Source organism: Cupressus sempervirens, chromosome 3 (genome assembly GCF_028749045.1).
Source record: "Cupressus sempervirens isolate cs-2001-9-10 chromosome 3, ASM2874904v1, whole genome shotgun sequence".
Taxonomy (NCBI): Eukaryota; Viridiplantae; Streptophyta; class Pinopsida; order Cupressales; family Cupressaceae; genus Cupressus; species Cupressus sempervirens.
This window is the reverse complement of record NC_143120.1, coordinates 117,892,625-117,920,467: the sequence shown is the minus strand read 5'-3', so window position 1 is coordinate 117,920,467 and position 27,843 is coordinate 117,892,625. Positions and strand designations below refer to the sequence as shown.

Genomic DNA, 27,843 nt, shown 5'->3' with positions numbered 1-27,843 from the left:
AAAACAATAGTAGTAAATTAGGATTGTGGCCCACCAAAACTCCAAAATAATGCAGACTTGCCGCAAAACTCATTTTGACCCAACATTTCATGTCATCAGACTCGTGGTCACACCTATGCAATTACAGAAAGGTGTAGGCAAAGTTGCAACACTCAACACAAGCCACACCAACAAAGATCAAAACTAGCTCCAATGGCCTGAACAAATAGCAAATGACTAAGGCAACCCAAAGGGCTGAATTTAATCCAAGACAAATCATGTTTGCTGTTTTCAAGTAGCAGCCAGCAACTGACATCAAATTGCCAATGTGTATAACTGATTACAAACAATCAGTGCTTCCGAGATTTCCACAATCCATCAAGTAGAGATAAAAGTTTCTGGCTTTGAATACTAACAACCCACAAAAAGTATTCAATACTTGAAAATTATTTTCAAGGTGTAAAAATATGATGGAGAACCATAACAGTTCGTGCAAATGTCTGTTCAACCACCCAATAGCAAATGACTAATGCAACCCAAGGAGCTGAATTTAATCCAAGACAAATCATGTTTGCTGTTTTCAAGTAGCAGCCAGCAACTGACACCAAATTGCCAATGTGTATAACTGAATACTAACAATCAGTGCTAGGAGATTTCCACAATCCATCAAGTAGAGATAAAAGTTTCTGGCTTTGAATACTAACAACCCACAAAAAGTACTCAATACTTGAAAATTATTTTCAAGGTGTTATAATATGATGGAGAACCATTACAGTTCATGCAAATGTCTGTTCGACCACTCAATCCCTTAAAAGAGACAACTGAAAGAGAACACCCAATCCCTTAAAAGTGACAACTGAAAGAGTCCCCACTTCATTAAAATCTAAAAAGAGCATTGCAGTCATGTCACTGTCACATGATCATGTGCACCAATCTACCAACCATCAGTTGCCAGACACATTCCAGAGATTTCAGTAAGTCAAGGTGAACATAGCAATGTAACATTATACTGAGAAACAGCTCGCCATTTTGTAAGAGTCTAACACAAGTCAGCATAGCATAAAACATTATAATAATCTGATAATACATGACAATCAACCTTGGTGAAGAAGTTATGAATCCTCCCAACTTTAAAGGATAAATATTTGACATCATTCAAATGAACCCCCCCAAACAGAAAAGGAAATAAATTTTGACATTATTGAAACTCAAAGATCTAATTAATCAAAAATTAAGTCCAAATGCACAAACATTTATTAACTGCAAGTAATGAGCACTAAAAATGTAATCCGAATTACCAAACTGACACAAATCACTATGTTTTTACTAGGAGAAAACAGAGAACTACACTCCACCAGGTTTCTCAATAGTTACAATTTTACTAACTTTTTGCCAGGGCAAGCAAATTTTCTTAAAGGATTGTTGTGTACAAAATCCTCTTTTTTTAAAAAGCTGCCACAAAAGATATCGCTAGTAGTGTCCAATATAGTACAGTACATGTTATGCAGTTACTTCCAAGTTTCTAACTACTTTTGCTTAGATACATTCCTAGAACATACCACAAACAACTCTACCCCAACTAAACCTTTCTTTTGCCCTCAAACGAGAATATGACAGCAACTGCTTTACAAGTGCAAAAATTAACCATTTTGATATGAATAGCCATTACTGCAACTTTACAGATTCAATCAATCAGGTTAACATTCAATGGCTTGGGATTAAAAAAAAGTTCCATTTTCTTGATCATTCCCGCCACTTGAAGAATTGTGCTCTACGCAAATACTCAGTATTTGAGCAACAGTTATATTAGCAATAACACAATTTACATGATTTGCAGAACACAGGATAAACATTTAGAGAGGTAAATATCCTCTCCAGCTTTGGCAATGAACTGCAAGATGAACCATCCCAGAAATCTTCTACTCTTCTGGGTTAGAATTGGAGCTTGCAACATATGATACAACAACAGTAATGTCATCCAGTTTTCCACCATAATATCTGAAACCTGCATCTTGGGCAGCAGTAGAAAAAGGAGTTTGTCTGTGTTTATCTTGTGCACGCTGTCTTGCAAGTGCAGCAATTTTTTGAGCTGTAACCTGTGGCCCCAGACCAGCTCTTACAGCATGAACTACCACGGCAGTTACTTCATTATTGTATAGATTATCAAAAAGCCCATCTGTACCAGCTATAATTACATCTCCTGGAGCAACTTGAAGGGTGAACATCTGTATATCTCAAACATATTAAACTATCAGAATAAGAAATCAAATACAGTCAAATGTTATGAACAGAATACATCTAAAAGTTTATTAACGACTTTGCTTCACCTGTGCAGAGCTTGGGAGGTCGCTACGCCCTCCACTTTCAAGTTGAAATGTGAAATTGAAGTCATGTTGCTGAACAGGAGATCTGAAGATTGTACATCCATCCCTCACTACTAAAAATCCACTATCCCCCAAATTGACAGCATGAAGACCCTGGAAAAGCATGACATTTACATCAAGTTTAACTCCATACATACAGAAGATGAACAGGAGTTAATTCATTTGTTATGGTATCTTGCAGATAAAATTGAAAACATCAACACCTACAGCAGTCATCAGAACATAGTATGTGACAGAAGCATATTTCCGTAAGTTAAAAAGTTACCTGATCAGAAAGGGCTAACATACAAGCTGTTGATGACCCTTTGGATTTTGTACACAAATAAGCTTTCTCCAAGACCCTTGAAAGATCAATAGAACCTCGAGGTTCCTCTTGAATTGCAACCACAGAATTATCCATTAGTTCACGGGCATAGATACCTGCATTAACACCCATCTCTGCCCATCCTCCCACACCATCTGCAACACCAATAGCTTGTTCAGCTGTACATATAAAGTGAGCATCTTCACCACCTGTTTCCTCCTTATCAGGATGTGGGAGGTAACATGCACCTGATTGCAGTTTCAATACTCTGTCACCAAGAAGATCCCTACATAACCATAAAAGTAATGTAAGTCATTTGATGATATGTCAAGTGACCTACAGATCAAAAAGTGCCACATATAGCGAAAGAGCTGTAAACTGTTTTGTAAAATAACCAACTCTACCAAATGACACCAGTAAAAGAAGAAAAGACAACATATTTGCATGACTACATGAAGGGAAAATAATATACAGATAGTTTAACATGGTTAAACAGCACAAATTTACATAGCAGACAGTCACAAATACTCAACTCAAGATTCAATTAAAGAGAATACAGAGAACTCAGAAAACATTTATAAATTGCATTTGGTTGGATCTTCAATTGTCAAAATGTCAATCAGAATTGAAAGAGGATCATCATGTCCATTCCAGTTAATCAGCGAAAAGGAGATCCCTACATACATGAAAAAACCTGTCTGCCTGTACAAACATGCAATTATTTTTGTTCAATCTGTGGAATTGAGTATTACACTTCTGGACAAATGTCTGTATGAGCATGCAATTATTTTCTGTCTGGCAATTATGTAAAAAGCTATTTAAAACCACTGTTTGTTTATATGCTAGAGACTCTAAAAGGCAACCATCGTAATTAGCATTCTCTAGAGCAGCAATCTAAAATATGTGGGTGTGTGCCACTACATTCAATTGTATGATGAAAAATTGAAAGGTGTGGGTTATGTACAAGCAGAAAAAAGTAAGGACATTTAAAATTAATTTGCTTTTCATTTGTATGTTTTGTGACAACTATCTAGGTTGCTAATTCTTTTGCTGCTGAAAGGAATTGGAGTACATGCTCCTTTATCCATTCAATGAAGTGCAACCAGTTCAGCTCCAAGAAAGTTGAGGACTTGGTCTTTGCCCACACCAACTTTGCATCTTTTGTCATGTAAGAATAATCATTAAAAAGAAGGGGCAACAAAGCTTTGAGATGTAGCCCCTGAGTGTGCAGATGTGGATGCAACACTTCATGATCTTATTACAGTAGGAGACACTGATGATGATAGTGTGGCACGTGGTGCATCTAGCATAAGTGGAACCATATTTGGTTCAAATGATCTTTCAGCAATTGGAGATGATGATGAGAATGTGAATTTTCTTGCGAATCCTTATGATTCAAAGTCAGACTCCAATGCAAGTAGATTGAATCTTCAATCATTAACTAAGTTTTTATTTTGTTGGAATCTTGAACAGGACCTATTTTAATTTATTGTCTAAGACTAAACTCTAATGTTGGACAAGCACATATTGATATATCATATGAATTTTGAAATATCTTGAATTTTGATAAAGGGTTAAGTATCATAGTCACACTCTCAAATGATTTGTTTTTGTATATTTCTTGCATTTCTTTGCACACACACACACACACACACACACACACATATATATATATATACACGTTTCTTCCCGCATCCGCATCCAAAAAAAAAATCCCTGCATCCCGTATCTGCTTTGGAATCCGAATCCGAATTGGTAAATTAGATTGAGACCATTAGAGCTTACAGTGATCTGGAATAAACATATGCTCTGAAGACTCAAATGACTTGGATGTTTTTGATCATAACAACTCCCACATGAAAATCTAAACAAATTTAGATTTCATAATTATCTAAAACAATAGGTTCAGAAAAATGAAAGCCCAAGAATAAAGTAATCAAGATTCTGCCAAAAAAGTACATATATAACAAAAAAAAAAAAGATTCAAGAATGAGTAGAGGATATTCAAAAAAAGCTGGCAATCAATACCAAATACAGAGGTAAAGCTGCATGCAAATGATGCAATGGTGACATTTGCTGGCTTTGCTACCTAGATGTGAGCCTTCATGTTAACCACAAACAATGTTGTCTTGTCAACAGAATTCATCTGAGAGCTGCTGAAAAAAATAGACAGTAATTTTTCATATCGATTTTAACCTTTGTGGGCATCACAAACAATGATGGAGAACAACATACTGCAGGCAGAGAGTTGTTTTGCATGCAGCAATTCAAAAATTAAGTTGGTTGATGAGTATCCTTCAAGGTTCAAGTTGTTGATGGGCATCATCTTAAGTCCCATCTTTTATCACAGCAACTGTTTGAAGCTCTAGCATTTTATCAAATAGGTGGCGTTTTCCAATTTATCATATGGCTCTGGTATTTTATTTTAGCTAACTCACTGCTATTACATTACTGTTGCACTGTCAGCTTGAGCTTGTGGTTATTTCCATACCATGAGTTTAAGTTGGCGACTAACTGGTTGTAAGATTGGAATCGGGCCCTTAATTCTTACAACAATATTATTTTAGAAGCTGACATAAAAGAGTCTTCTGATATTAATTCTAGGAGTCATAAACTTCTAGTATAGAAACGAGCATAAGAAAGGAGAAACTCTAGCTTCTCAAACCGCTGAAAGCCAATATGGAGGAATAGAAATTAAAGAATGGTGAAGGTTTGAAGCTTGGGGTTATTTCCATTTCATGGGGTTTTAAGTTGGTGGCTAACTGGTTGCAAGATTGGAATTTGGCCTTTAATTCTTAGGACAACAAAAAAAAATTTGGAAGCTGATACAAAAGAGTATTCTGATATTTATTCTAGGAGTCAAAACTTCTAGTATAAAAACGAGCAATGAGATCAAGCCATTATTACGGTAGAGGAATAAACATCAGAAAGGAGTAACATTAGTTTTTTAACAACTGAAAGACAAGATGGAAGGAATAGAAATTGAGGAATTGGTGAAGAAATGAAAGGCGCTAAGTTTTCTTTGAAGGAATTGATGAAGAAATGAAAGATGCTAAGTCATCTTTGAAAGAATTTTGGTAGTATCCAAATACAAGTAGCAAGAAAATAAATCTTCAGTACAGTGTCATCTCAAGTGCTAATATTAAGTAAAATACTAAAGAGTGATCTCCTCTAGTCTCAGGAAGAATCTTTATACTTACTGATAATTGGTTTGTGATTATCATTACAAAGGTGATGTTCCTGTTTCGAAACATTTTATACAATTGTACAGACGAGTTGGTGAAGGTCAACAATTATTGTCTGGTAACTGGACCTTTTATGTCTTTGCTGTGCCACTTCTGTAGATATTTTCAGTTATAAAAAAATATGGTTAGCCCCAGCAGTGCATCTGGAGCTAATGTCCAAAATTTGGTTGTTGTGAAAAATGTAAGAAGATATAAGCTATGATGATTGTAGATCTCACTTGAATCACTTACTTTTAAGTTTATCCATGAAATAGATATTAGATCAACCCTTCCTCAGCAGCACTTAGTTGTGTTATGCCAAAAAGTATAAGCATCTACACACCACTAAATCATCCCAGATATAATAATCAAAAAATTTATGTTCCTTGTTTAACATTGATAAAGACAGTAAAAACGACTATTGCCCAACCAATCCAATCATGTAAAATAAAAAAGTGAAAGATCAAACTAAGTAAGAATCAACATACTGGTCTGAAGTACTCGGCAAATCTTCCAAATTATCATCCTTAGCAGAACTGTTGAAAGATACATCCTGAACTACTCGTGCTGTGTTAAAGAAAGCACTAGAGCTGTGAAAATCTTTTACCCTGGGTGTCCAAATCCAGTGAAACCAGGTTCCTGTTCTGAAAATATGAAAATCAGGTAGACCAGAGATCAGGTTCACTTCAGGTGGTCCTCGGTTATCAGATTTTCCTCCATTTCCAGAGTTACCCGTCCCTCCAACACTATGAAAGGAAGCTATTTGTAGACCCCTATTAAAGCTGACATTCTCATTATGCCTCTGGAAATGAAGAAATTCTTTAAGACGCACAATTCCCACATCTGAAACTGTGCTGATACTATTATAACCCTTCACTCTCCCCAAAAGCTTTCCTGCTGAAATTGTTTTTGGACAGTACTTTGATGGTGATAGTGGACTCTTACCAACAAGAAAAACATTTGCATGATATTCACAAGCTTGCAATGATGGACCAGAGACAGATGGTATTGCAAACATCCGAGATAGGGCTTCTGAAATAGTTATAGCCTTTCCTTGATCAATTGTTTGATCGACGCACGTATTTGATTGCCTTGATCGGCATAAATTGCGCAAACCCACAATTGATGGAAAACTATCAACACAAGAAGAGTACAGAACACGAACGTCCAATGATTGAAGATTCCCTCTTTTGAGCCAACCACATGCAGATTTCTTCAGTTCTAGATTATGCAATGTTGTTAGCCGAGTGGCTTCAAAAGCAGTTATCAGACTCTGGAAGTATTGTGCAGATGGCATTTTCTCCACAGAAGACTATCTCTTCAAGGAAGAATAGTTCATTGAATAAAATTTATGCTCTGATTACCCTTCTGATGAACCTATTCATTCATCACACAGAATATTCATGTGCTTCCTTCCAAAAAATCAGCAAAAGATTCTAGTCTCCCGGCCAATTTATAAGTGTAATGTAAATGCACAATACCTTTATTCAGAACCTCTTTTGCCCGGAGAAACTCTCAAATTGCTATACACACTTTTGCCCCTTCAGTGGCCCTACGTCTGGCTTTTCTTCTGTACACACAGCAGAATTCATTCAAATTAACCACATGAAGCGCTGATGCATAAAAATAAATTGAGGACTATACACATGCATTAATTGGTAAACATTTTCTGCAAAAGCATGAAGAGCTAGGACTTAGGACTGATATTAGGAAAGAATAAATCCAAATGCACTTGCATCCAAAGAAGCCTCAACTCTTGTACAAAATAAAGTTGGATGAATGCTAATGAGAAATAAGACAGTTCTATTATTGTTTGATGATGGCCTTTGGATGAATTTGTTTTTGGTTTGTGCTTGGTGTTCATGCATACTCTTGTTCCAAATCAATCTCTATCCAGGGCAACATCCAACCAAAAAATTACATTTTTTGGCACATCCTATAACACAAAATTCAGCTGATAATTACCTTCTAAACAATATCAGCTTAAACGCACTACAAAGAACTGTCCAATCAATATGTAATTTCATCCTATATTTAGCACACCATATTTCAAAACCCTGCAAGGAAATAGAGATTCATCACAAACTAAGAACCCAACCCACCCCCCCCACCCACCCCCCCCGCTCCCCGCTCCCCGCCCAAAAAAAAAAAACTTTCCTCCAAAGTTCAATCATCCCTGCCCACTAGCATGAAGCCTGGTATGACATTATGAATCAACTTTGGTACTATCTTACTTTGTAGCTCAGGTGGGTTTATGGTCATGTCTTTGTGCAGTGCAGGGTAAGTTTCAACGAGTTCTTAAGATCTATAGGCATGCATCAAACTCACATAACCCTTTTTATTACAGCACAACCTTGACAAGGCTTTGGGTCTGGATAGTGTTCTTAGGGATGTCCATAGATCTTTGAACTTAATGCAAATCTTTCTTCATATTTTTTCACGGCACCACATGTGTCTTATATGATATATCTGTAACACTCTCACTCTCATTAGAAGTGGGCTTGAATTTAAATTTAGCCATCCCTCAATGTGTGGGGGGGCACCCACCGCACTATGCGTGCCAAGGTAGGTTGTGAAATATACTCCCTGGGGAAACAACACCAGCATGGGTGTTCAACAATGGCCGTTTGACTTTCCTCATTTAAGAGCCCCATGGAGTCACACTTCGTGTTTCATAGAGATCACACTCTGCCTGCCCAGATATTCCCCTTGCATCAGAAAGTTCTTGCCACTTAGGTGTGTGCCTTCATGTGCTTTACCATAGACTCCACACCCTTAATGTCCCTTCAACCAGGAAGGTGTGGATATTATTCTTCTCCTGGGAGAAAGTAGAACTGCTCTACTAGCTATTCTAGTATAGTAATATAGATTAGATAGATTAGAAACTATCCTTTTCTACTGACAATACTAGATAATTCTATTCTATAGAGGACCCATCAGTCTTGAGATAAGACATCTCTAATCTTCACCCAAACTGCATGTGTTTTATATCTTAAAAGGCACCAATAAACTTTGTCCAAACCTTCTGCTAACTTGAATTTTGCCTGAACTGATTGCAAACCATCCACCACTTAAAAATGAAATTCAAGACCCCATTCATGAAAAGAAACCCAAACTATCCACAAAACAATAAATGTTGTACGAGCTAAATAATTGCAGGCTAAATTTAACAAATATAAATAGGTGTCACATCAAATGGAATAAAATCAAGTTGCAGCAACATTGAAGATTTCATAATGAAGCCCGGTTTCAAATTTAACAAAACCTCATAAATTGTTACAACTTGAGTGATACACTTAGTGACAAATGTATTAAAAAAATTGTGATTTGGGGCAATACTATAATTCCAGATTTATTGATTATGTGTTGAGTAAAACAACATATTTAAATGTTTAATTTTCACTACATCATGTGCAAGTACCAGGTGAGTTCTACATTCAGAACAAATTAACCAAATAAAAAAGGAAATATTGGCTAAATCAATTGATCCAAAAATTTAAAAAACTCAGTGCATTGAATTACATTAGCTCAGAGATAGAATCACGTAGGATTTCATAACAAAGGAGAGTTTCAAATATCAGGAGACATCATAAAGTAGTGAACTAGAGCAAAATACAACATCAATCACCGAGGTTGAACAACTAGCGGTTAAGTGCAAGTCCCTTCCGAATTTGCTATAAAGATCATAGCAACCAAGCCAAAGATTGCGAATTGAAAGAAAATGAAAATCAACATAGTAAATATAAATAAACGCATAAGCTTGACAAGAAATATCTCCAACATTTTTTCAAGACAGATATAGATAGCTACAAACAGAAATTGGAACACTAGAATCAATTAAGCTCTCGTTTTTCAACTCCCGAAGCATTTACCACAAATCCTAGCATAAAATATCTTCAAAACCCTACCCAGATAATTGCCGCAACGTATAACAGAAATAGAGAGAGAAAGATTTCGAAACTGTAACTAGAGTTAGGTTTTGTGACAGCAAATCTCCTATTGAACGGGGGGCTGAAACGGTACCGTCGCAATGACCAGCGTGTGCTTCCAATTCGAATAAAGTAATTGACGAGGCTCTGAATTTATAGACCCTCGCCGTTTGTTAATTATGTCTGACCCACCTTGCCTTCCACAGGTATCCAAAAGTCACGTAACCCTTGAAAACGAGACTCAAAAAAATGCATATTCTAAATATGGGCACGCAATTAATTTTATATGGCATCGTTCGCTTTGCAGACAGTCTGTCGTATTCTGTCCTATAGGCTATTTTTAGTCTCGTGAACGTTAAAATTTTATCTATCTATCTATCTCCTTTTTAATCGTAGTTATTCTTCTATACGTTCCACTTCTGTATTTTACGCGGGAGTCTCTAAAATAAGAATTAAATTCCAACGGAAAGCCAACGAGGAGCCGGACATTTCGGTACCTATTAATTGTATCTTCAATATTACAATTGTCAGAACTGACACCGACATCACCAGTAACTATATTTGTTATTAGAAGGTGTAAATGGAAATCCAAAAGCTATAATACGTTCTCTCTTTCCTTTTTCAGCTAATGTGTAGGGTTATCCTTTCTCTTAAAAAAATTGGAAACGTTAGGTAAATTAATGTTAGTATTTCAATTGTGACTATATTTTCTTGAATGTTAAATTTTTGTTTTTTTTCGGATAATATGTAGAGTTATCCTTCATTGTTTTAGGTAACTATGGGTAGAAACTTATGTGTGCAAAATCCAACGGTGGAGGCTATTGGCCGAATGGTTACGACTTCTTACTATTATCAAATAATTCTTACAATTTTAAAGACTTACAACTCACATCACTTTATTTTTTTATATGCAAAGAAGATCGTTCGAAGTGCTTATGTAGAGAGTATACATAGAATGATAAGGCTGTAGACTCAACTTTAACACCCAAGACTCAAATGGAAACTCGATGCCCAATATGCTTCCATGTGAGCTTATATTATAGCAACCTGGTAGGTAAAAAGTGACTTGGAACCAGGGATACAAGGTAAACCGGCTAAGGCGATATGTCTACGTTAAATAGTGATAGTACAGCCTTGTACAAAGATTCCCCTTGAGGACTATAATTATAATGACTCCATGTGCTTGACAATGGTGAGCCAAATGCTAGTGATGGGACAGTAGGTGTCAATTCTCCATGACTAAAAATATCTTCCCATGCGTGTGGTCTCCACCGAGCCAAAAGATTAAAGTGATGTTGAATATTCCAATATTGTTGGTTGTCATCATATGTCAGGTGTGGTAAAAAGTAAGATTCCCACTTAAGTCTCATGCTTATGATGACTTGTCCACAAACTTCAAGGTCAAGTTTATGATCAAGATTAATTTTATCAGGACCAGCATGTCTAAAGAAATATAATAATTGCTCAATATGTGGGGCAATGCATGTAATTAGCCATGTGGAGAAAGGTTTCCTAATAAGATCAAGAATTAAGAGATGATGATGATCTATTTTGACCTGAAGGATTGTGAATTCTCCATAGGCGCCATTTGTAATCACTGGTTCCATTATACATCTCAAATGCATAAGTGTGTCTGCAGAACAGTTTGTGCAATGTAGGAATTTAGTGTTGATTCCACTCATTAGACAACTTCTCTGTACAATTTCATGAAGAATCTGAAATAAACATCAAATTCTTTGGACAAGTGGAATCCTAGATAAGGTCGAGAATTACGAGAATTCTGCATGAAAACACTAAGGTTATGTCTACTCAGATAATCAGCAACAACATTATGTTTTCTTATAATACGTTGAGCCTCATAATTGTATTGGTTTAAATATTGTTGTCATCAGACATATTTTCATCTACCGTATTTTCTTCCATGATCCTTTTCCTTGAATGTCAAGAACCTTGTACAATCTGCGTAAATGGCAAACTTTGGCAAGTGCATCAATTTTAGAGCAAATTTCTTTAAACATTTTATGATGCCATAAATTTTATTGTCATAAGAGATCCACTTTCTAACTTCCTCTAGAAATACACCACTGACATATTTTGCAATGAATATGTTACCATCTTTCACAAAGTAGAGATGTCCTCCACAAGCAATATCAAAAGCATCAATATACAATATAAAATTATGTGTTGTGGAAACATGAAGTATAGGGAGGTCTTGGACCTTTTGTTCGATCTTCTTTATAGCTTCATCATGTACAGGGGTCCATTGTGGCTTTTTCTTTGTCGGTAATTGTTGTAATGTTTCCCTATGAAAACATGCTCCTGGATAGAAACTATTGACATAATTCATGAAGGATTTGATGAGAACAAATTCACAGATCCAGTAGAACACCTGCATGCAAGAACCTATCATAAAGAAGAAAAAGACAAGAGAAGGCAAGAGTTTGGCTTTGAAAATATGGAAGAATATATTATCGGACTGAAAGAATGATTGAAAATACAACTGATCAATCCTAATGAAGGAGATTGTAAAACCCTTATAGGGGAACCCTAAAAGGTAAATGACATTTAATAATTAATATTTAATTATTAAATGGAAATTCATGTGCATAAAAAGAAATCTCAAGAAGAGAGTAAAGGTAATTTAATAAATTAAATTAAATTAATTTTTTACTTTAACACCCCCCCCCCCACAAATGAGCAACAATGTAGCTACAAACAATGCAAAAAAAGAAAGGAAACTACAATGATAAAATCATAAATGGGTCCTGGCAACATGTCCTAATGAGGTACCCAACACAACCAAATCTCTAAAAAATGGAGAAACAAGGAAAACCATGTGGGAAAAGGAAAACCACGTGGGAAAAACCCTACTCCAAAAAGAGACAGAAGAAGCTAAAAAATAGAAAAGGAAGGAAGGATTCATCACTGAGACACCCCAAGGATAACTTCCTTTACCCCTAGCATAGAACACAGCTGAAGATATTGTGGGGATGCAAAAGGTTTAGTGAAGATGTCTACAACCTGCTCAGCAATGGGAATGTACTCCAAGTTAAGAGAGTCATCCTGAATCAGATACCTAGTGAAGTGCATGTGAAGCTCAATGTGCTTGGTCCTTTGATGCTCAACCGAGTTGTGGGAAATCTGTATAGCACTTTGATTGTCACACCAAAGAAAGGTGGAACTATTAGGAGGAAATCCAAAATCTATCATCAAATGTCGAAGCCATAAAACCTGCTAACTAGCTAGCATAGTTGCCATGTATTCTACCTTTGTAGATGATAGCGCGAGCATGCTGCTTCTTGTGAGACCATGTGAGAGGACCTGAACCAAGACAGAAAACAAATCTAAAAGTAGACTTTTGATCATTAATATCATCATCCCAATTTGAGTCCATATAACCAGCAATCTAAGGATCCCTAACATGTAGTGAATACCAAAGTATGTAGTACCCTAGATCTACCTCAAGATATGTTTGGAAGCTTGCAAATGACTCTCATGTGGATCATGTGAGAATCTTGAGACAAATCCAACCGCAAAAGAAATATCATAACATGTGTGTGTCAAGTACAACAAACTACCCATAAGTTGTCTGTATAAAGTGGAATCCATTGCAGGAGTAGTGCAAATGGTAGATAAAACAATACTTAACTGAAAAGGTGTGGGAGTAGGCTTGCAATCAAGCATGTTGAATCTCTAAAGAATATCAAGAGCATACTTTTGTTGGAGTATGGCTATCCCATCTGAAGGTTGAACAACCTGTAGGCCCGAAAAATAGTGCAAAAGTCCAAGGTCTGTCATCTCAAACTACTCTCTCAAAGCTTGTTAAACACTTTGAATCAGAGGATGAGCTACCTGTAATGATGAGATCATCTACATATAGCACAAGTATCAACAAGTCAACCCCATGACATTGAATGTACACTATATGATCGAAATGACACCGAGTGATCTGTGAAGCAAGTAAGAAAGAATCCATCTTCTCATACCAAGCCCAAGGAGCTTGTTTGAGACCATATAAAGACCTTTGAATCCTACATTCCAAAGAAGAGTCCTACACAGAACTGCGAGGTTGCTCCATATAGATCTCCTCGTGTAGGCTCCATGCAAAAATGCACTCTTCGCATCCATCTGAAATATTGTCCATCCCTTAGAAGCTACAAGAGAGAGTACAAGGCGAGTAGAATTCATCTTGGCAACAAGAGCAAAGGTCTCAAAGTAATCAATACCCTCAACCTATAAAAATCCCTTCACAACAAGACATGCCTTGTATCTATCAATAGAACCATCTCTAGCATACTTGGTATGGTACACCCACCGACACCAACCAACTTTCTTCCTTTTGGAAGAGGGCAAAGATCTCATGTGTGGTTCTTCATCGAGGAATAGTACTCCTCATCCATAGCCCTATCCCACTCTAAGTGTCCTGTCACCTATGAAGAACTTTGTGGATCATCTGAAATGGCATGACTCAATAGTCTAGTACTAGATGTCTGAGCACAAGTGCGATGAGAATTTGAAGGACCTCCTATCATAAGTCTTGTTGCATCAATAGTATCATGATCCCACTTGGGCACTCATTGAACATCTGATGGAGGTGGTGAAGGGAGGTCAACATCAAGATCTTTCTCAAAGGATACATAATCTTGTAGAGGAGAAGAGGAAACACTAGGTAGTGAGGGAGAAGCCAGTGATGGGAGCTCCATCTGAGGATAACACTCATCAAACGAGACATCTCGCCAAAACAAGACCTCTCTGGAATTAGGATCAAACAACCTATATGCCTTCACATCCTCACAGTAGCCAACAAAGATGAGTGGTTGACTCTCCTCTCTATGGCTTTCCTTTGAGCATTTGGAATAAATGCCCAAGCCTTACTGCCAAAAATGTGGAATGTAGAAACATTGAGCTTGACATGAGTCCAAGCCTCCTCATGAGTGAAATATCGTAATGCATTATGAGGCATCTAATTATGAATATAGTTGGCATAGTTGATAGCCTTATCCCAAAATGAATAACTCGTAGCTCGAGATTGTATCATACAATTGGCCATCTCCCGTAATGTCTTGTTCTTTCTCTCTGTAAGATCATTCTACTGAGGGGTATGGGGAACTATGAACTGATGTTGTAAACCATGCTTAGTGCAAAAATCTCTGAAAGACTAATTCACATATTCCCTACCATTGTCAGTGTGTATATGCCTTACAAAAAGACCATACTACTTCTCCACAAATTTCTTAAAGATTCAAAATGAATCAAAGATATTAGACTTATACTTCAAAAAGTAGACCCATGTGCATCTAGAGAATTAATCTATGAAGGTAAGCACAAATCAAGCACCTCAAAAGGATGGAGAGGGGAATGGCATAAGACCACTATGTATCAACTCCAATAGTGCCTTAGCACGTATGGATCTACCTACCTGAAAAGGACCTATGTGATGTTTTCCAAGTGCACAACCTTGACAAACACCATATGTACACGAGATATGAGGTAGCACGATCACTAGCTCCTATGTACTCATATATTGTAGATATCTATAGTTACCTATGTGATGTTTGCCAAGTGCACAACCTTGACAAAGACCATATGTACACGAGATCTGAGGTAGCACGATCACTAGCTCCTATGTACTCACTATGTTTGCATGAGCAATAAGAGAAACACTTGTAGAAACAGAGCTCTCAAAGCTAGCAAACTAATATTAGTGAGACTAAAGATCAACATTGTCACTAGCAAAAACCAAGTTAGGATTGTGGAGATACTGAATAACCACATCATGTGGTGAGAACTCAACTATCTTAGTAGATCCAAAATGACAAATCTAAAAGACAAACAAGATGTTCGTAGAAATGGTCAAAACCAAGAGAACATCCTATAGTGAACCACCCTCAAAAGAGATAGTGCCTGAACCTAAAACAGAAAGTTGTGTGGAATCACCAACTACAATCAGTGTAGTAAAACTCTAAACAAGTGAGGTAACAAAATCAATTTAGTGTGTTATATGGTGGGAAGCACTTGAATCATGAATCCAAGTAACTGATGAAGACAATGCTCGTGCAAAAAGAGCATGTCCTTTCCCTGAAGGAGGAGGTGGTGGCTTCAGAGAAGCAATAGTATGTTGTTGCATGGCCTCCTCTAAAGCCTCAAGACATTTCCAACTTCTAGAAACTAGACATCCTTCCTTGCCACAAAAACTACAAGGATCACCTATAAACTTCTTAGTCTTGGAGGAAGACTCACCAAACTTAGAAGGTTTACCCTTCGGAGTGGATTTTTGAGTATCTGATCTAGGAAAGGTTTGGAGGAACTCTCATCGCCTTTTGTATTTGATTTGGGATTTAGTTTTTGCTTTGGATTTGATTTCTATTTGGGCTTCAGTTTCTTCTTTGCTTTTGATACCATGTAAAATTTTAGCTTAACCAACAAATAATCTAGCTAGAATGATAGAACAAAATATGCAACTATAGAAAGAAAAAATTCACGATAGAAGATGAAAATTGGAACTTCTCATTAATTAAAATAAGGAATTACAATAATATAGGCTTCCTAATAGCACAAAGTAGAGGGAAAATGGGAATAAAACTGAAAAAATCAGAAGTATTCCTTAGTTAGCTTACACACTAAGAAATAAGCTTTATCCAAAAAAGCATGGATAAAACAAAAAAAATTGCTAAGTTTTATTTTCTAACACCCCCCCCAACAAAGTCTAACTAAGGAGACAAAAACCTAAGAATATGACCCCCCCCACTTCAAAATATGCATTAGAAAAGGATATTTTGAGACACAAGAAAAGTGTAGATGATTGTCAAATGATAATTGTCATAGTGTTGAATGAAGGACCTCCTTTGAAACCAAGATGAAAAATAGGATCAATCAGCATGAGTGCCCCCAATGGCACTACTCAAATAATGAGCAAATGGCAAACTAGGAAAAATATCTATCAATCGAAGATACAAAAGGCAATAATCTGCATAGAAGCCCCCAAACAATGAATAGATGGAAAAAAGGGAAAAATATCATTAGTTAAGGATGCAAATGACACATAAATTTGTATGCACTGCAACATTTGGGTTCAAATTGCAATGACAATTTGCAATGGCAGTCTAATTTGTAGTGATTTAAATGTTTTTTTATAAATAATTTTCCTCGACATCGTCGCAATACTGACATAAGCGTCATAACTGCAATGCTCACATAAGTATAAACAAAAATAAAAAAATAAAACACAACATAAATCATTCCCCAATTTTTTTGACTACAGAGAACTACACACGAAAGAAGTTGGAGAGCCTTGAACGTTGTCATGCCCTTGTACTTGGTGCATTTCATTCCTGTGATATATCTTTGCATTTCATTGTCATGCCATTGCTCTGCAATTTCATTGGTATGGTCTCTATATTTCGTTATCGTGTCTTTCCTCTATGATTTGGTTGTCATGCTCTTGTGACCTCTGTATTTTGTTACTGTGCCCTTGCTCTGCAATTTTAGTGCCATGCCCTTGCTTTGTGATTTTGTTGCCATGTTGTGACCTTGCTTTGTGATTTTGTTATCATGTTGTGCCCTTGCTCTATGATTTCATTTTTGTGATCTCTGCATTTCATTGTCATTCCTTTTCTCTGCGATTTGGTTGTCATGCCCTTGTGATCTTTGTGTTTCGTCGTTATCATGCCCTTGCTCTGCGATTTCGATGTTGTGCCCTTGCTTTGTGATTTTGTTGGCATATCGTGCTCGTGCTTTGCAATTTTTTTGACATGTCGTGCCCTTGCTCTATGATTTTGTTGTCGTGTTGTGTCCTTGCTCTATGATTTCGTTGTCATGCCCTAGCTCTATGATTTTATTCAAGGGTATGTAAATGTTGGTTTGTTTTCCTTCTAAATAGGTATCTCTTTATATCTCCTTTTGAACATGTATATTTAAAGATATTTTTTAAGGTGCTTATTACATCTTAGCTACACAATAGAAAAAATGATCCAACTGCATACATATTCCAGAATTGAAATAATAATAAAATAAAACTCACTAAACCCGTGCTAAGTGACTTAGCTCAATATACTCCACAAAAATAATGCAGACTAAGAAAAATGGGTAGAGTTCGCAAGCAATTTCACAAAAACATATCATGGTATATATTTTTAGAAAGAAACAAGCCATAACTAGTTAAATGGGTCTAATTGTTGATTAGTTGGGTTGATATATGCATATAATTAACTCGGTTATGGTTTCTACAAGGGAATGAGCCTCATGATTATGCATATGTGCTTGGTGCATTTTGTTCTTGTGATATATCTCTACATTTCATTTCCATGCCCTTGCTCTATGATTTTGCTATGCAATTTGGTTACCATGTCCTTGTGATCTTTGTGTTTCATTGTCGTGCCCTTGCTCTGTGATTTTGGTGGTGTGCTCTTGTTCTATGATTTTGTTGCCATGTTGTGCCCTTGCTCTATGATTTCGTTGTCATGTTGTGCCCTTGCTCTATGATTTCGTTGCCATGCCCTAGCTCTATGATTTTCTTCAAGGGTATGTAAATGTTGGTTTTTTTCCCTTCTAAATAGGTATCTCTTTATATCTCCTTTTGAACATTTATATTTAGAGATCTTTTTTAAGGTGCTTATTACATCTTAGCTACACAATAGGAAAATTGATCCAACTACATACATATTCCAAAATCCAAATAATAATAAAATAAAACTCACTCAACCCCTACTAAGTGTCTTACCTCAAGATCCTCCACAAAAATAATGCAGACTAGGAAAAATGGGTAGAGTTTGCAAGAAATTTTACAAAAACATATTATAGTAGATATTTTTAGAAAGAAACTAGCAATAACCAATTAAATGGATCTAGTTGTTGATTAGTTGGGTTGATTACAAATTCCTATACAAAATTGTCATAAAATCAGGTACAATAAAATGAACAATCAGTTGTTCCCAGCTAGTAGGATCAAATATAGTTTTCCAAGGTGATAAAATTGCATATGCTTGGAATTGAAGAATAACTTCAGTGAAGAGTTGAGTGTAAGGAGTTGAAGAAGCAAGTTTTGATTCTGTATAAATGCCATAATCATGAGGCTCATTCCCTTGCAAAAGCCTCTGCCACAATGACATTACATCTAAACCATGCAAAGGATGTTAAAGTGGTTCCCAACCTTGAAACACTCTTACAAGCATTTGATACTTTGGATCATTGTAGGGAGACAATGCCAATACTTGAAACACTCTTATAAGAATTTGATAGTTGGATTGTAAATTCTCAAAGACACTTGCAAGTGATTCTAATGTCATAGTACCTACTGCAAAACTTTCCTAGATTCTATGTAGTGGCTCCCATAATATCCTCTATGTTGTCTAGTTGTTGTTTATATCATGCAGTCTCTTTCTAAATCTGCTCCTTCTCATTCTCTTTCTAAAGCCGCTCTTTCTCCTTCGATCTCGTGCCTTAAATTTTGATTATCAAAATTCTAAATATCTTCCTCTACCTTTTATAAAATCAACTTCAGAGTGTGTTGTAACTTTGGCATAGGTGTTTTTATCATCAATAGCTTTCATTTTAACATTCAATTTTCCAAGATTGGTCAACACCCTCACTTGCAGACCTCTCATGTCAAGCACTTTTTGTACTGTTTCAATACCATGTTCTTGCTTCTAAGCTAACAATTCTTCAAATGCATTTTCTTGTAAAACATTAATTTCGTTAAACAATTGTAAACTCTTAGAAAGTGCATTGTTGTTTTCATGCATGTATGTGTATGTATGTATGTATGTATATATGTATGCATACAAATAGATCTTGTGGATTGTGGATTATGTATTATAAACAAAAAAGAAAAGAAAACACAACATTAATCATTCCCCATTTATTTTGATTGACTGTGGAGAGTTGCACATGAAAGAGGGTGGAAAGCTCTGAACAAGGGTGGAGAGCTCTGAATGTTGGTGGAGATCAATGGAGATCTAAGATTTTGTTGTCATTCCCTTGTGATCTTTGTGCCCTTGCTCTGCAATTTTCTTCAAAAGGAGAAGAGGTACCTATGTAAATGTTCTTTTCTTTTCCTTCTAAACATGTATCTCTTGTTCATATATAATAGCTTTGGTTAGATTCAAGGATAATTGATTATGGTGATTGTATGCATATGTGCATGTATGTATGTAAATTAGTTCACTATGTGAACTGCTTTACATGCATACATATACACTTGCATAGTACTTGTGCTAAATTAAATTAATCATTCATGTATTGAATTCACAGAAGCAATTATCCTTGCATTCAATCAAATTTATTCATACCAAACTAAATATGTAGAAATTTGTACTTACAGATTATATTATCTCTTGGTGATTGAGTAAAGATCTTGTGCAATATTGTCTAGGTAATGATCAGATGCATTCACATTAAGTCATTTAAGGATCAATTAGACGATCCATTTAAATATGATTTCATACTTGTTTTATTGAACATTGTGTTTAACATAATGACTAATACAATAATTATACAGCTACAAGTAGTACTCTTGTTTGTTTTATTTAATCATATACATTTAAGACTATTATTTTTCTTAAAATTAGACTGTATATTTGTTATCATTAAAACACAAATGTAGATCTCTGATAGTTATCTTTTAAAATTTCAAGATCTTCGTATTGTTAGAGTAAATAATTAATTAATAATTATTTATTCTATTTACTTAAGCTTACTTAGGTTAATGCATTTATTTAATATTTAGTAGTTAATAGTTGTAGTGGTTAGTTGTTGACAACACGAGAGTTTGTTCCCTTCTAGCATGTTCCACCTTTTGTGGATATGTGCTGAATTGTCAACCTTATCTTCTACCACCTTCCAACTTGTTCTACAAGCTTCCATGAGCTCTTTATAAGCGGGCTTCCTCTTTTTATTTTCACAACATATCATCACTCAGTGTAAATACATTTTCTTATTGTGTTTGCATATTTCTGCTCTCATGTTCGTTTAGGGTTTTTCCCTTGCTCCATGCTCTTCCTCTTCTTGGCTTCTCTTTGATAGGTTCTCGCATGCAGGTGATTTTGGGCATCTTCAGAGTTGACTTTCCTCAACTCCAACATGGTATGCTTCGTTGAAGATTTTTGAAGCCGTGATTTCAAGTCACAAACCCTAGTTTGTTTGTGTATTTTTTTTCAAATCAGGGGATCAGCAATTTTCAGAGCACATTGGAGCCAAACGGACATCACCATTGGATCTGAAAGGCTGTTTGCAGTCAGAATTCATATAAAACTTTTTGTTTTTGGAGACAGAGCTTCGAGGGGCAAATTTTTTTACTTCAGGGGCTACCATACGGATGTACGGACGATTTCGAGCTTGAAAATTAAAAATATATATAAAAAAATTGTGCAGAGCGCGCCGCAGTCGCACTGCCTAGTGGCCACCGCGAGGCCGCTCGCGGCTCCCCAGTCACCGATGGCGACGCCCCACTCCATCTGTGCACCCTCCTTCCGGCGGTGACACCCCTCTCTACAGCCTCCGCTGCCACTGCGGCCGCTCCGTCGCCGCCTCCCCGTCAACCTGCCCGCTTAGCAGTTGCAGCACAAGTCCATGGGTGTACAGCGGTACAGTCAGTATTTTGTTGTGTCAGTGCCTATTACCGCATGACACATGGCAGAGCTGCCACGTCAGCCGATTGCCACATGACGTCCACATAGCACTGCCATGTGGCCTCTTTTTTTACTACGATGGTTGACAGGCCGTCAAATTTTTTCCCATCAAATGCTAACGTCAACATGACGTCAACACTGCATCAACCAACCTTGCACATCTCCAAGGTCACTTTTTGACCTACCTTCGATTTTTTGGCCATAACTTGAGCATACGGACGTATTTTTTCGATTCGAAAGAAGCGCCGAAAAATTGATTTTGAGACAAAGACATTGGTGCAAGTATTTTTAGGTTTTGATGTTTTTTAATTGCTTTATTTTAGTTGAAGTCCGAAGTCCTATTTTTGACTCTGGCATGCATATCTTTTGCGTCTCATGCCCGTTTTTTGAAAACTTTATATTTTTGAAAAGCTGGTTCTGTCACATTTTTAGAAATGTGGTCATTTTCTTGAGTTTTTGGCCCATACTCTTTCTATCATAGTTTTGGCATTTTTGCTATATGGTGGATATCTTGAGTGTTTTACGCTTGAGGATCATTTTCTTGGCATGGTTTCTTTTGGTTTTAGCTGTACTTTATTTTGTTATAGCTTTTTTCCTATTTTGATCATTATAGCTATCATTTTGAAGCAATTTTATGTATCGCACTGAGATAAAGTGCCACTTTTACATTTCGAAGGTCATGAACATTGTTTTGAGTCAATTGTACATGCACTATTTCATAAAGCACCATGGGGGGGATAGTTGTTTGCTATTTAGGCATTCTCCCTTTGTCAAGTGAGTGTCCCTTCCACAACATTAGCCCATGCAGAGTCAGTTTGATCGTGTCTTTATAGGTGTTTGTACCTCTTTCCCTCTTTCGTCATTCTTGGTTCGTTTGCAGGAGACTTTGGCTCACCTTCTCAGTTGCCTGTCATCTCGCCCCGTCTACATTAAGGGGGGGTTATGTTGTTGTTCTAATGCATCCGTGATTTGATGGTTCGATAGTATGAACTATGTATTCAGTGGTTGATCCTATGTACAAGGCGATTATAGTGGTTGGCTACCTATGCATTTCGATGAGATGGACCGTCTACCATATAGACATGCTCGGTTTGTGCCTTCTTCTTCCATGGAGGTTCTTCAGATCAGCAATTTGATAGGTTTGCAGCTTCTACATGCTTCAGTGATGTTGTTCTTCATGATCACTCGTTGTTCCTGTTTTAGGGGACAATTTCCCTAGTTGGAGATTTCTTCAGTTCTTCACTAGGTTACCTCTTTTTGGGGGAGGGTTTTTCCCATAAGGTTTTCTCTCTTTCCCTATTTTACAGAGGCTGCATTTAGTTGCATTGTACTTGGGTACCTAAAATGGCCTCGTTGTCGGGACCAATTTTGCATGTTTTGTGAGCTTAAGACATTTTCCTAAGTTGCACTTAAGGGGAGGTGTTAGAGTAAATAATTAATTAATAATTATTTATTCTATTTACTTAAGCTTACTTAGATCAATGCATTTATTTAATATTTAGTAGTTAATAGTTGTAGTGGTTAGTTGTTGACAACACGGGAGTTTGTTCCCTTCTAGCATGTTCCACCTTTTGTGGATATGTGCGAAGTTGTCAACCTTATCTTCTACCATCTTCCAACTTGTTCTACAAGCTTCCATGAGCTCTTTATAAGTGGGCTCCCTCTTTGTATTTTCACAACATATCATCACTTATTGTAAATACATTTTCTTATTGTGTTTGCATATTTTTGCTCTCATGTCCGTTTAGAGTTTTCCCCTTGCTCCATGCTCCTCCTCTTCTTGGCTTCTCTTTGACAGGTTCTCGCATGCAGGTGATCTTGGGCATCTTCGGAGTTGGCTTTCCTCAACTCCAACACATATTTGACATGAAGAGTTTCTACTACTGGACAGTGGAATAGCCACAATCTAGAGCCACATAGCTCATGGTTTTTTCCACCAAATTATATTTTTATTATAAGATGGACATGTCAATTTTGATCATCCCACTTTCAAAGTTGATTTCCTTATCAAATTAACGAAACTACTTGCCACTGACACCTTGATTTTCTACAACTTTCCTAATTAGCCACTCACACAACCATCTTCCTCCTACCCCACCAGAGCATGCAACCCTTGTTTGAGGTTTATATCTTAGTCCCACCATTTCAGAAGACCAAGTCTAGTGATTTGTATCTAGCAATTTGATGATATAGAAATTCAATATGGAGGAGGATATATTGGCATCACAAATGAATCGTCCCATATCCATAAACAACATCTAATCTTCTGTAAGTCTCTCTCCTTTGAAGACCCAATACATGGAGCCATTATCATCATGAATAGACTCACTCTCCTCAAACGAATTCAATCAAAACTATTCATACCAAATTAAGTATGCATAAATTTGTACTTATAAATTATATTATCTCTTGGTGATTGAGTAAAGATCAAATACAATTTTCCAAGGTGATAAAATTGTATATGCAGATGTATGTATGTATGCATGTATATATGTATGTATGAATATATGTATCTTTGTATGTATGTATATAAATAAAGAGATCTTTGTATATATACATACATGCATACATAGACACACATATGTGTGTATCTATGTATATATACACATACATATACATAAATAGAAGCTTCTCTATACATACATACATACATACATAGACACACACATGTGTGTGTGTGTACACATACATATACATAAAGAGAAGCTTCTCTAATCACTTGTTAGGGGAAATATAAAGAGATACATGTTTAGAAGGAAAAGAAAGAACATTTACATAGGTACCCCTTCTCCCCTTGAAGAAAATCGTAGAGCAAGTGTTACTACATTTGGGTCCGAACACAACAAATTACATCGCCATCGCAAATTGTCCCCAAATGTTGTCATGCTGCAAAGGGCACAAAGATCACAAGGGCATGACATGATAACGCAATCAGAGAGCAAGGGCACAAAGATCACAAGGGCATGACATGATAACGCAATCAGAGAGCAAGGGCACAAAGATCACAAGGGCATGACAACAAAATGTAGAGATGACAAGGGCATGACAGCAAAATTCTAGATCTCCACTGATCTCCACCAAGGGCACAACAACAAAATACAGAGATTGTAAAGGCACCACAATGAAATGTAGCAATCACAAGGGTATGTCAGTGAAATCTCCACCAATGTTCAGAGCTCTTCACTATCATTTAGAGCTCACCACCCTCTTTTCCACATAGCTCTCCACAATCAAAATAAATGGGGAATGATTTATGTCTTCTTCTTTTTGTTTATATCTAAAATCAACTTCACACTGTGTTGTAACTTTGCCATAGGTGTTTGATCCTCGATAGCTTTCATTTCAACATTCAAGTGTTCAAGTTTCCTCTTCATTATACAGTCCTTTCCACCCTAAAAAACACTTTGTTAATTAAAATCAAGACTTCAACAAAGCCAATGGTAAAAAAAAGCCCATATTCTAGAATCCAACTAATAAAACAATAAAATTCACTCAACTTGTGCTAACTGACTTAGCTCAAGATCCTACACAAAAATAATGCAGACTAGGAAAAATGGGCAAGAAATTTTAGAAAAACATATCATAGCAGATTTTTCTTGAAAGAAACAAGCCATAACCTAGTTAAATTGGTCTAGTTGTTGATTAGCTGGGTTGATTACAAATTCTCATGGAACTGTCATCACATTAGGTATAATAAAATGAAAAATTAGTTGTTCCCAGCTAGTAGGATCAAATATAGTTTTCAAAGGTGATAAAATTGCATATGCAAATGTATGTGTATATGTATGTATGTATATATAGAGAGATCTTGTGAATTGTAGAGATCAGTGGAGATCTAGGATTTCATTGCCATGCCCTTGTGATCACTGCATTTCATTGTCGTGCCCTTGTGATCTCTAAATCTCGTTGTCGTACTGTTGTGATCTTTGTATATGTATGTATGTACGTATATATTTATGTATGTATGTATGTATGTATACATATGTGTATGTATATATGTGTGTATATGTATGTATCTATGTATGTATATAAACAGAGACATCTTGGCACAACAAAAAAACAATAAAACTCACTCAATAGGTAGCATGGCCATGGGTATTGTCATAAAATTTTAAACATAACTATATAAGGAGTGAGTTAGGACATATATAGGTCAACCTTACATTAACTATAAACTACAACACAAGGTTGCACCAGGGTATTACAGTATTGTAATTATAGAAAAACTGCTTGATTCACTCGAGTAGGTGTATGATGGTGAAGAGATGTATTAGGTGAGTAAATCTCACCAGTGGTTATAGGAATACAACTACATCTAAACAAAAAGAAACTAGAACTACATATTTGTTAGAGTGAGTAGTTCAAGGGTCTTGATCCCATAGATATTGGTATGTAGGTAACCTAATAGGCAGAGTATGCCTCCAATGTGTAGATGCCTTGGACATAGTTAGTTAGCACTTAACTATTTAAGACATTATATGTTAACTCACAAGGCTTGTTTTTTAAGACATTATATGTACCCAATGTATCGAACTTTTGAAAATAGAAGCCTAAACGCTACATTTTAGCATTAACTTAACTGGTCTATTTAGATCCATTGATTATTGTCACAAGCTTTTAAGCATAACTATATAAGAAGTGAATTAGGACGTATATAGGTTAACCTTACATTAACTTTAAACTACAACACAAAGGTTGCACCAGGGTATTACAATTTTATAATTATAGAAAATCGCATGACTTGTCTGAGTGGGTGTATGATGGTGAAGATTTGTATTAGGTGAGTAAAGTTCACTAGTGGTTATAAGAATACAACTATATCAAAACAATTAGAAACCAGAACTACATATTTGTTAGAGTGAGTAGTTCAAGGGTCTCGATCTCATGGATATGGGTATGTAGGCAACCTAGTAGGTAGAGTATGACTCCAGTTTGTAGACACCTTGGACATAGTTAGGAAGCACTTAACCATGTATGTATGTATATATGCATGCATGGATGGATGTAACTATTCTCTACTTAACAGTGTCATCCACATGGGGAGGGTGGCAGTTGAGCTTACACCTGCAATACTTCATTTCCAATATTCGCACTCTCTGAATCAAAGGTATATAACTTTATCACTTGTAACTATAATTTTCAAATAGTACAAACCACAATAGTTTCTTACAATTCTATGGTTCTCTTTGTAAGTTTATAAAACTGAACTTTAAAAATTAATTGCATTTATGTACATATTTTTCAAGTTTGATATTTCTCTTTTTCCTGACTCACACTCCAAGAATAATTTTTCAAAACATGTAATGACCAGTTGGAGATTGAGCCATAAAATTGTAAGAACGATTGTGCCAAAAGAGATTAAAAAAACATGATTGGTGTATGATAATCATCTTTTTATGTTCTTTTTGGCACAGTTGTTCTTACATTTTATGATTTTTGGTGAGAACAAAATTCTAAACTAATCAGGTAGGTGATCCAAAATTAAATCATAATTGGTTGAGGTATGTTTAAATACCTTATTTCACATGTTATTAAATGTTATGTGTTTATGTGCTACTATTAATGAATGTTAAATGGTGAACTAATGTTAGATGTTAGCTTTGGACATTATGAGATTATTTTATGGATGCTCATAATTTTTTTTTACTTCATGTGATAATGAATGAATGCTATATTTTATTAAAATGAATGAATGTGAGATCCATCTCTTCTTAGGTACTCTTTCTAGGTTGTTGTACCAGTTCTTAAGCCCAAATAAATAAATCATGATTTGAAATGCAAACTTGGGTGCTTAACTTAATGAATGAACACACCAAGTAAAAGACCTTGTGTGATGAAGGATTATATGATTTTCTACATATTTCACCACATTGCAGTGCATTATAGGTTCACATACATTCTTAAGTAGACATTTGTGACCACTAGGTGCGTGAAGGCTCCATGCAAAAACATGTAGAAGCAAAAAAGGTCACGATGAACATTTTCAATGACATGTTTTCCAAGAGCATACATAAGTTCCTCAAGTTGACTTCGCATTGTTAAATTTTCATGTTTGCCAATACCATTGTTCTTCCTCCATATCCTACACAAATAAAAATTGTTGCCTCCAACATTGCAACCATATGATAGTTAAATTGGTATAGTTGTTGTTTAGCTAGGTTGATTACAAATTTTTGTAGAATTGTCATTAGATTAGGTATAATAAAATAAAAAATCAGTTGTTCCTAACTAGTAGGATCAAATACACTTTTCCAAGGTGATAAAATTGCATATGCAGATGCATCACTTGAATGTTAGACATGAAGCACATTCTCCAATTTATAACAAATGGTTGGATATAGAGGCTCCATATGTTGGCCCAACAATGGAAGCCAAGGATGTAACCATGCATGTATTGGC

General features: G+C 36.1%; 1 protein-coding gene across 4 annotated transcripts; it reads right to left on the bottom strand.

Annotated features, from left to right (window-relative positions):
• Positions 1-1,603: 1,603 nt before the first annotated feature.
• On the bottom strand, positions 1,604-9,949 carry LOC149565050 (putative protein phosphatase 2C 55). 4 transcript variants are annotated; one of them, XM_089818603.1, is made up of 6 exons: positions 9,800-9,949; positions 7,373-7,461; positions 6,380-7,268; positions 2,629-2,953; positions 2,307-2,456; positions 1,604-2,204 (listed from the first exon to the last, which is right to left on the bottom strand). In XM_089818603.1, the coding sequence occupies exons 3-6, from the start codon at positions 7,186-7,188 to the stop codon at positions 1,899-1,901; spliced, it is 1,590 nt and encodes a 529-aa protein (XP_089674729.1). In that variant the 5' UTR covers positions 7,189-7,268; positions 7,373-7,461; positions 9,800-9,949; the 3' UTR covers positions 1,604-1,898. The 4 variants fall into 4 exon arrangements, with proteins under 4 accessions (XP_089674729.1, XP_089674731.1, XP_089674732.1 ...); XM_089818605.1 differs by having other exon boundaries at positions 9,853-9,949; XM_089818606.1 differs by having other exon boundaries at positions 9,859-9,949.
• Between the last annotated feature and the right edge of the window lie 17,894 nt (positions 9,950-27,843).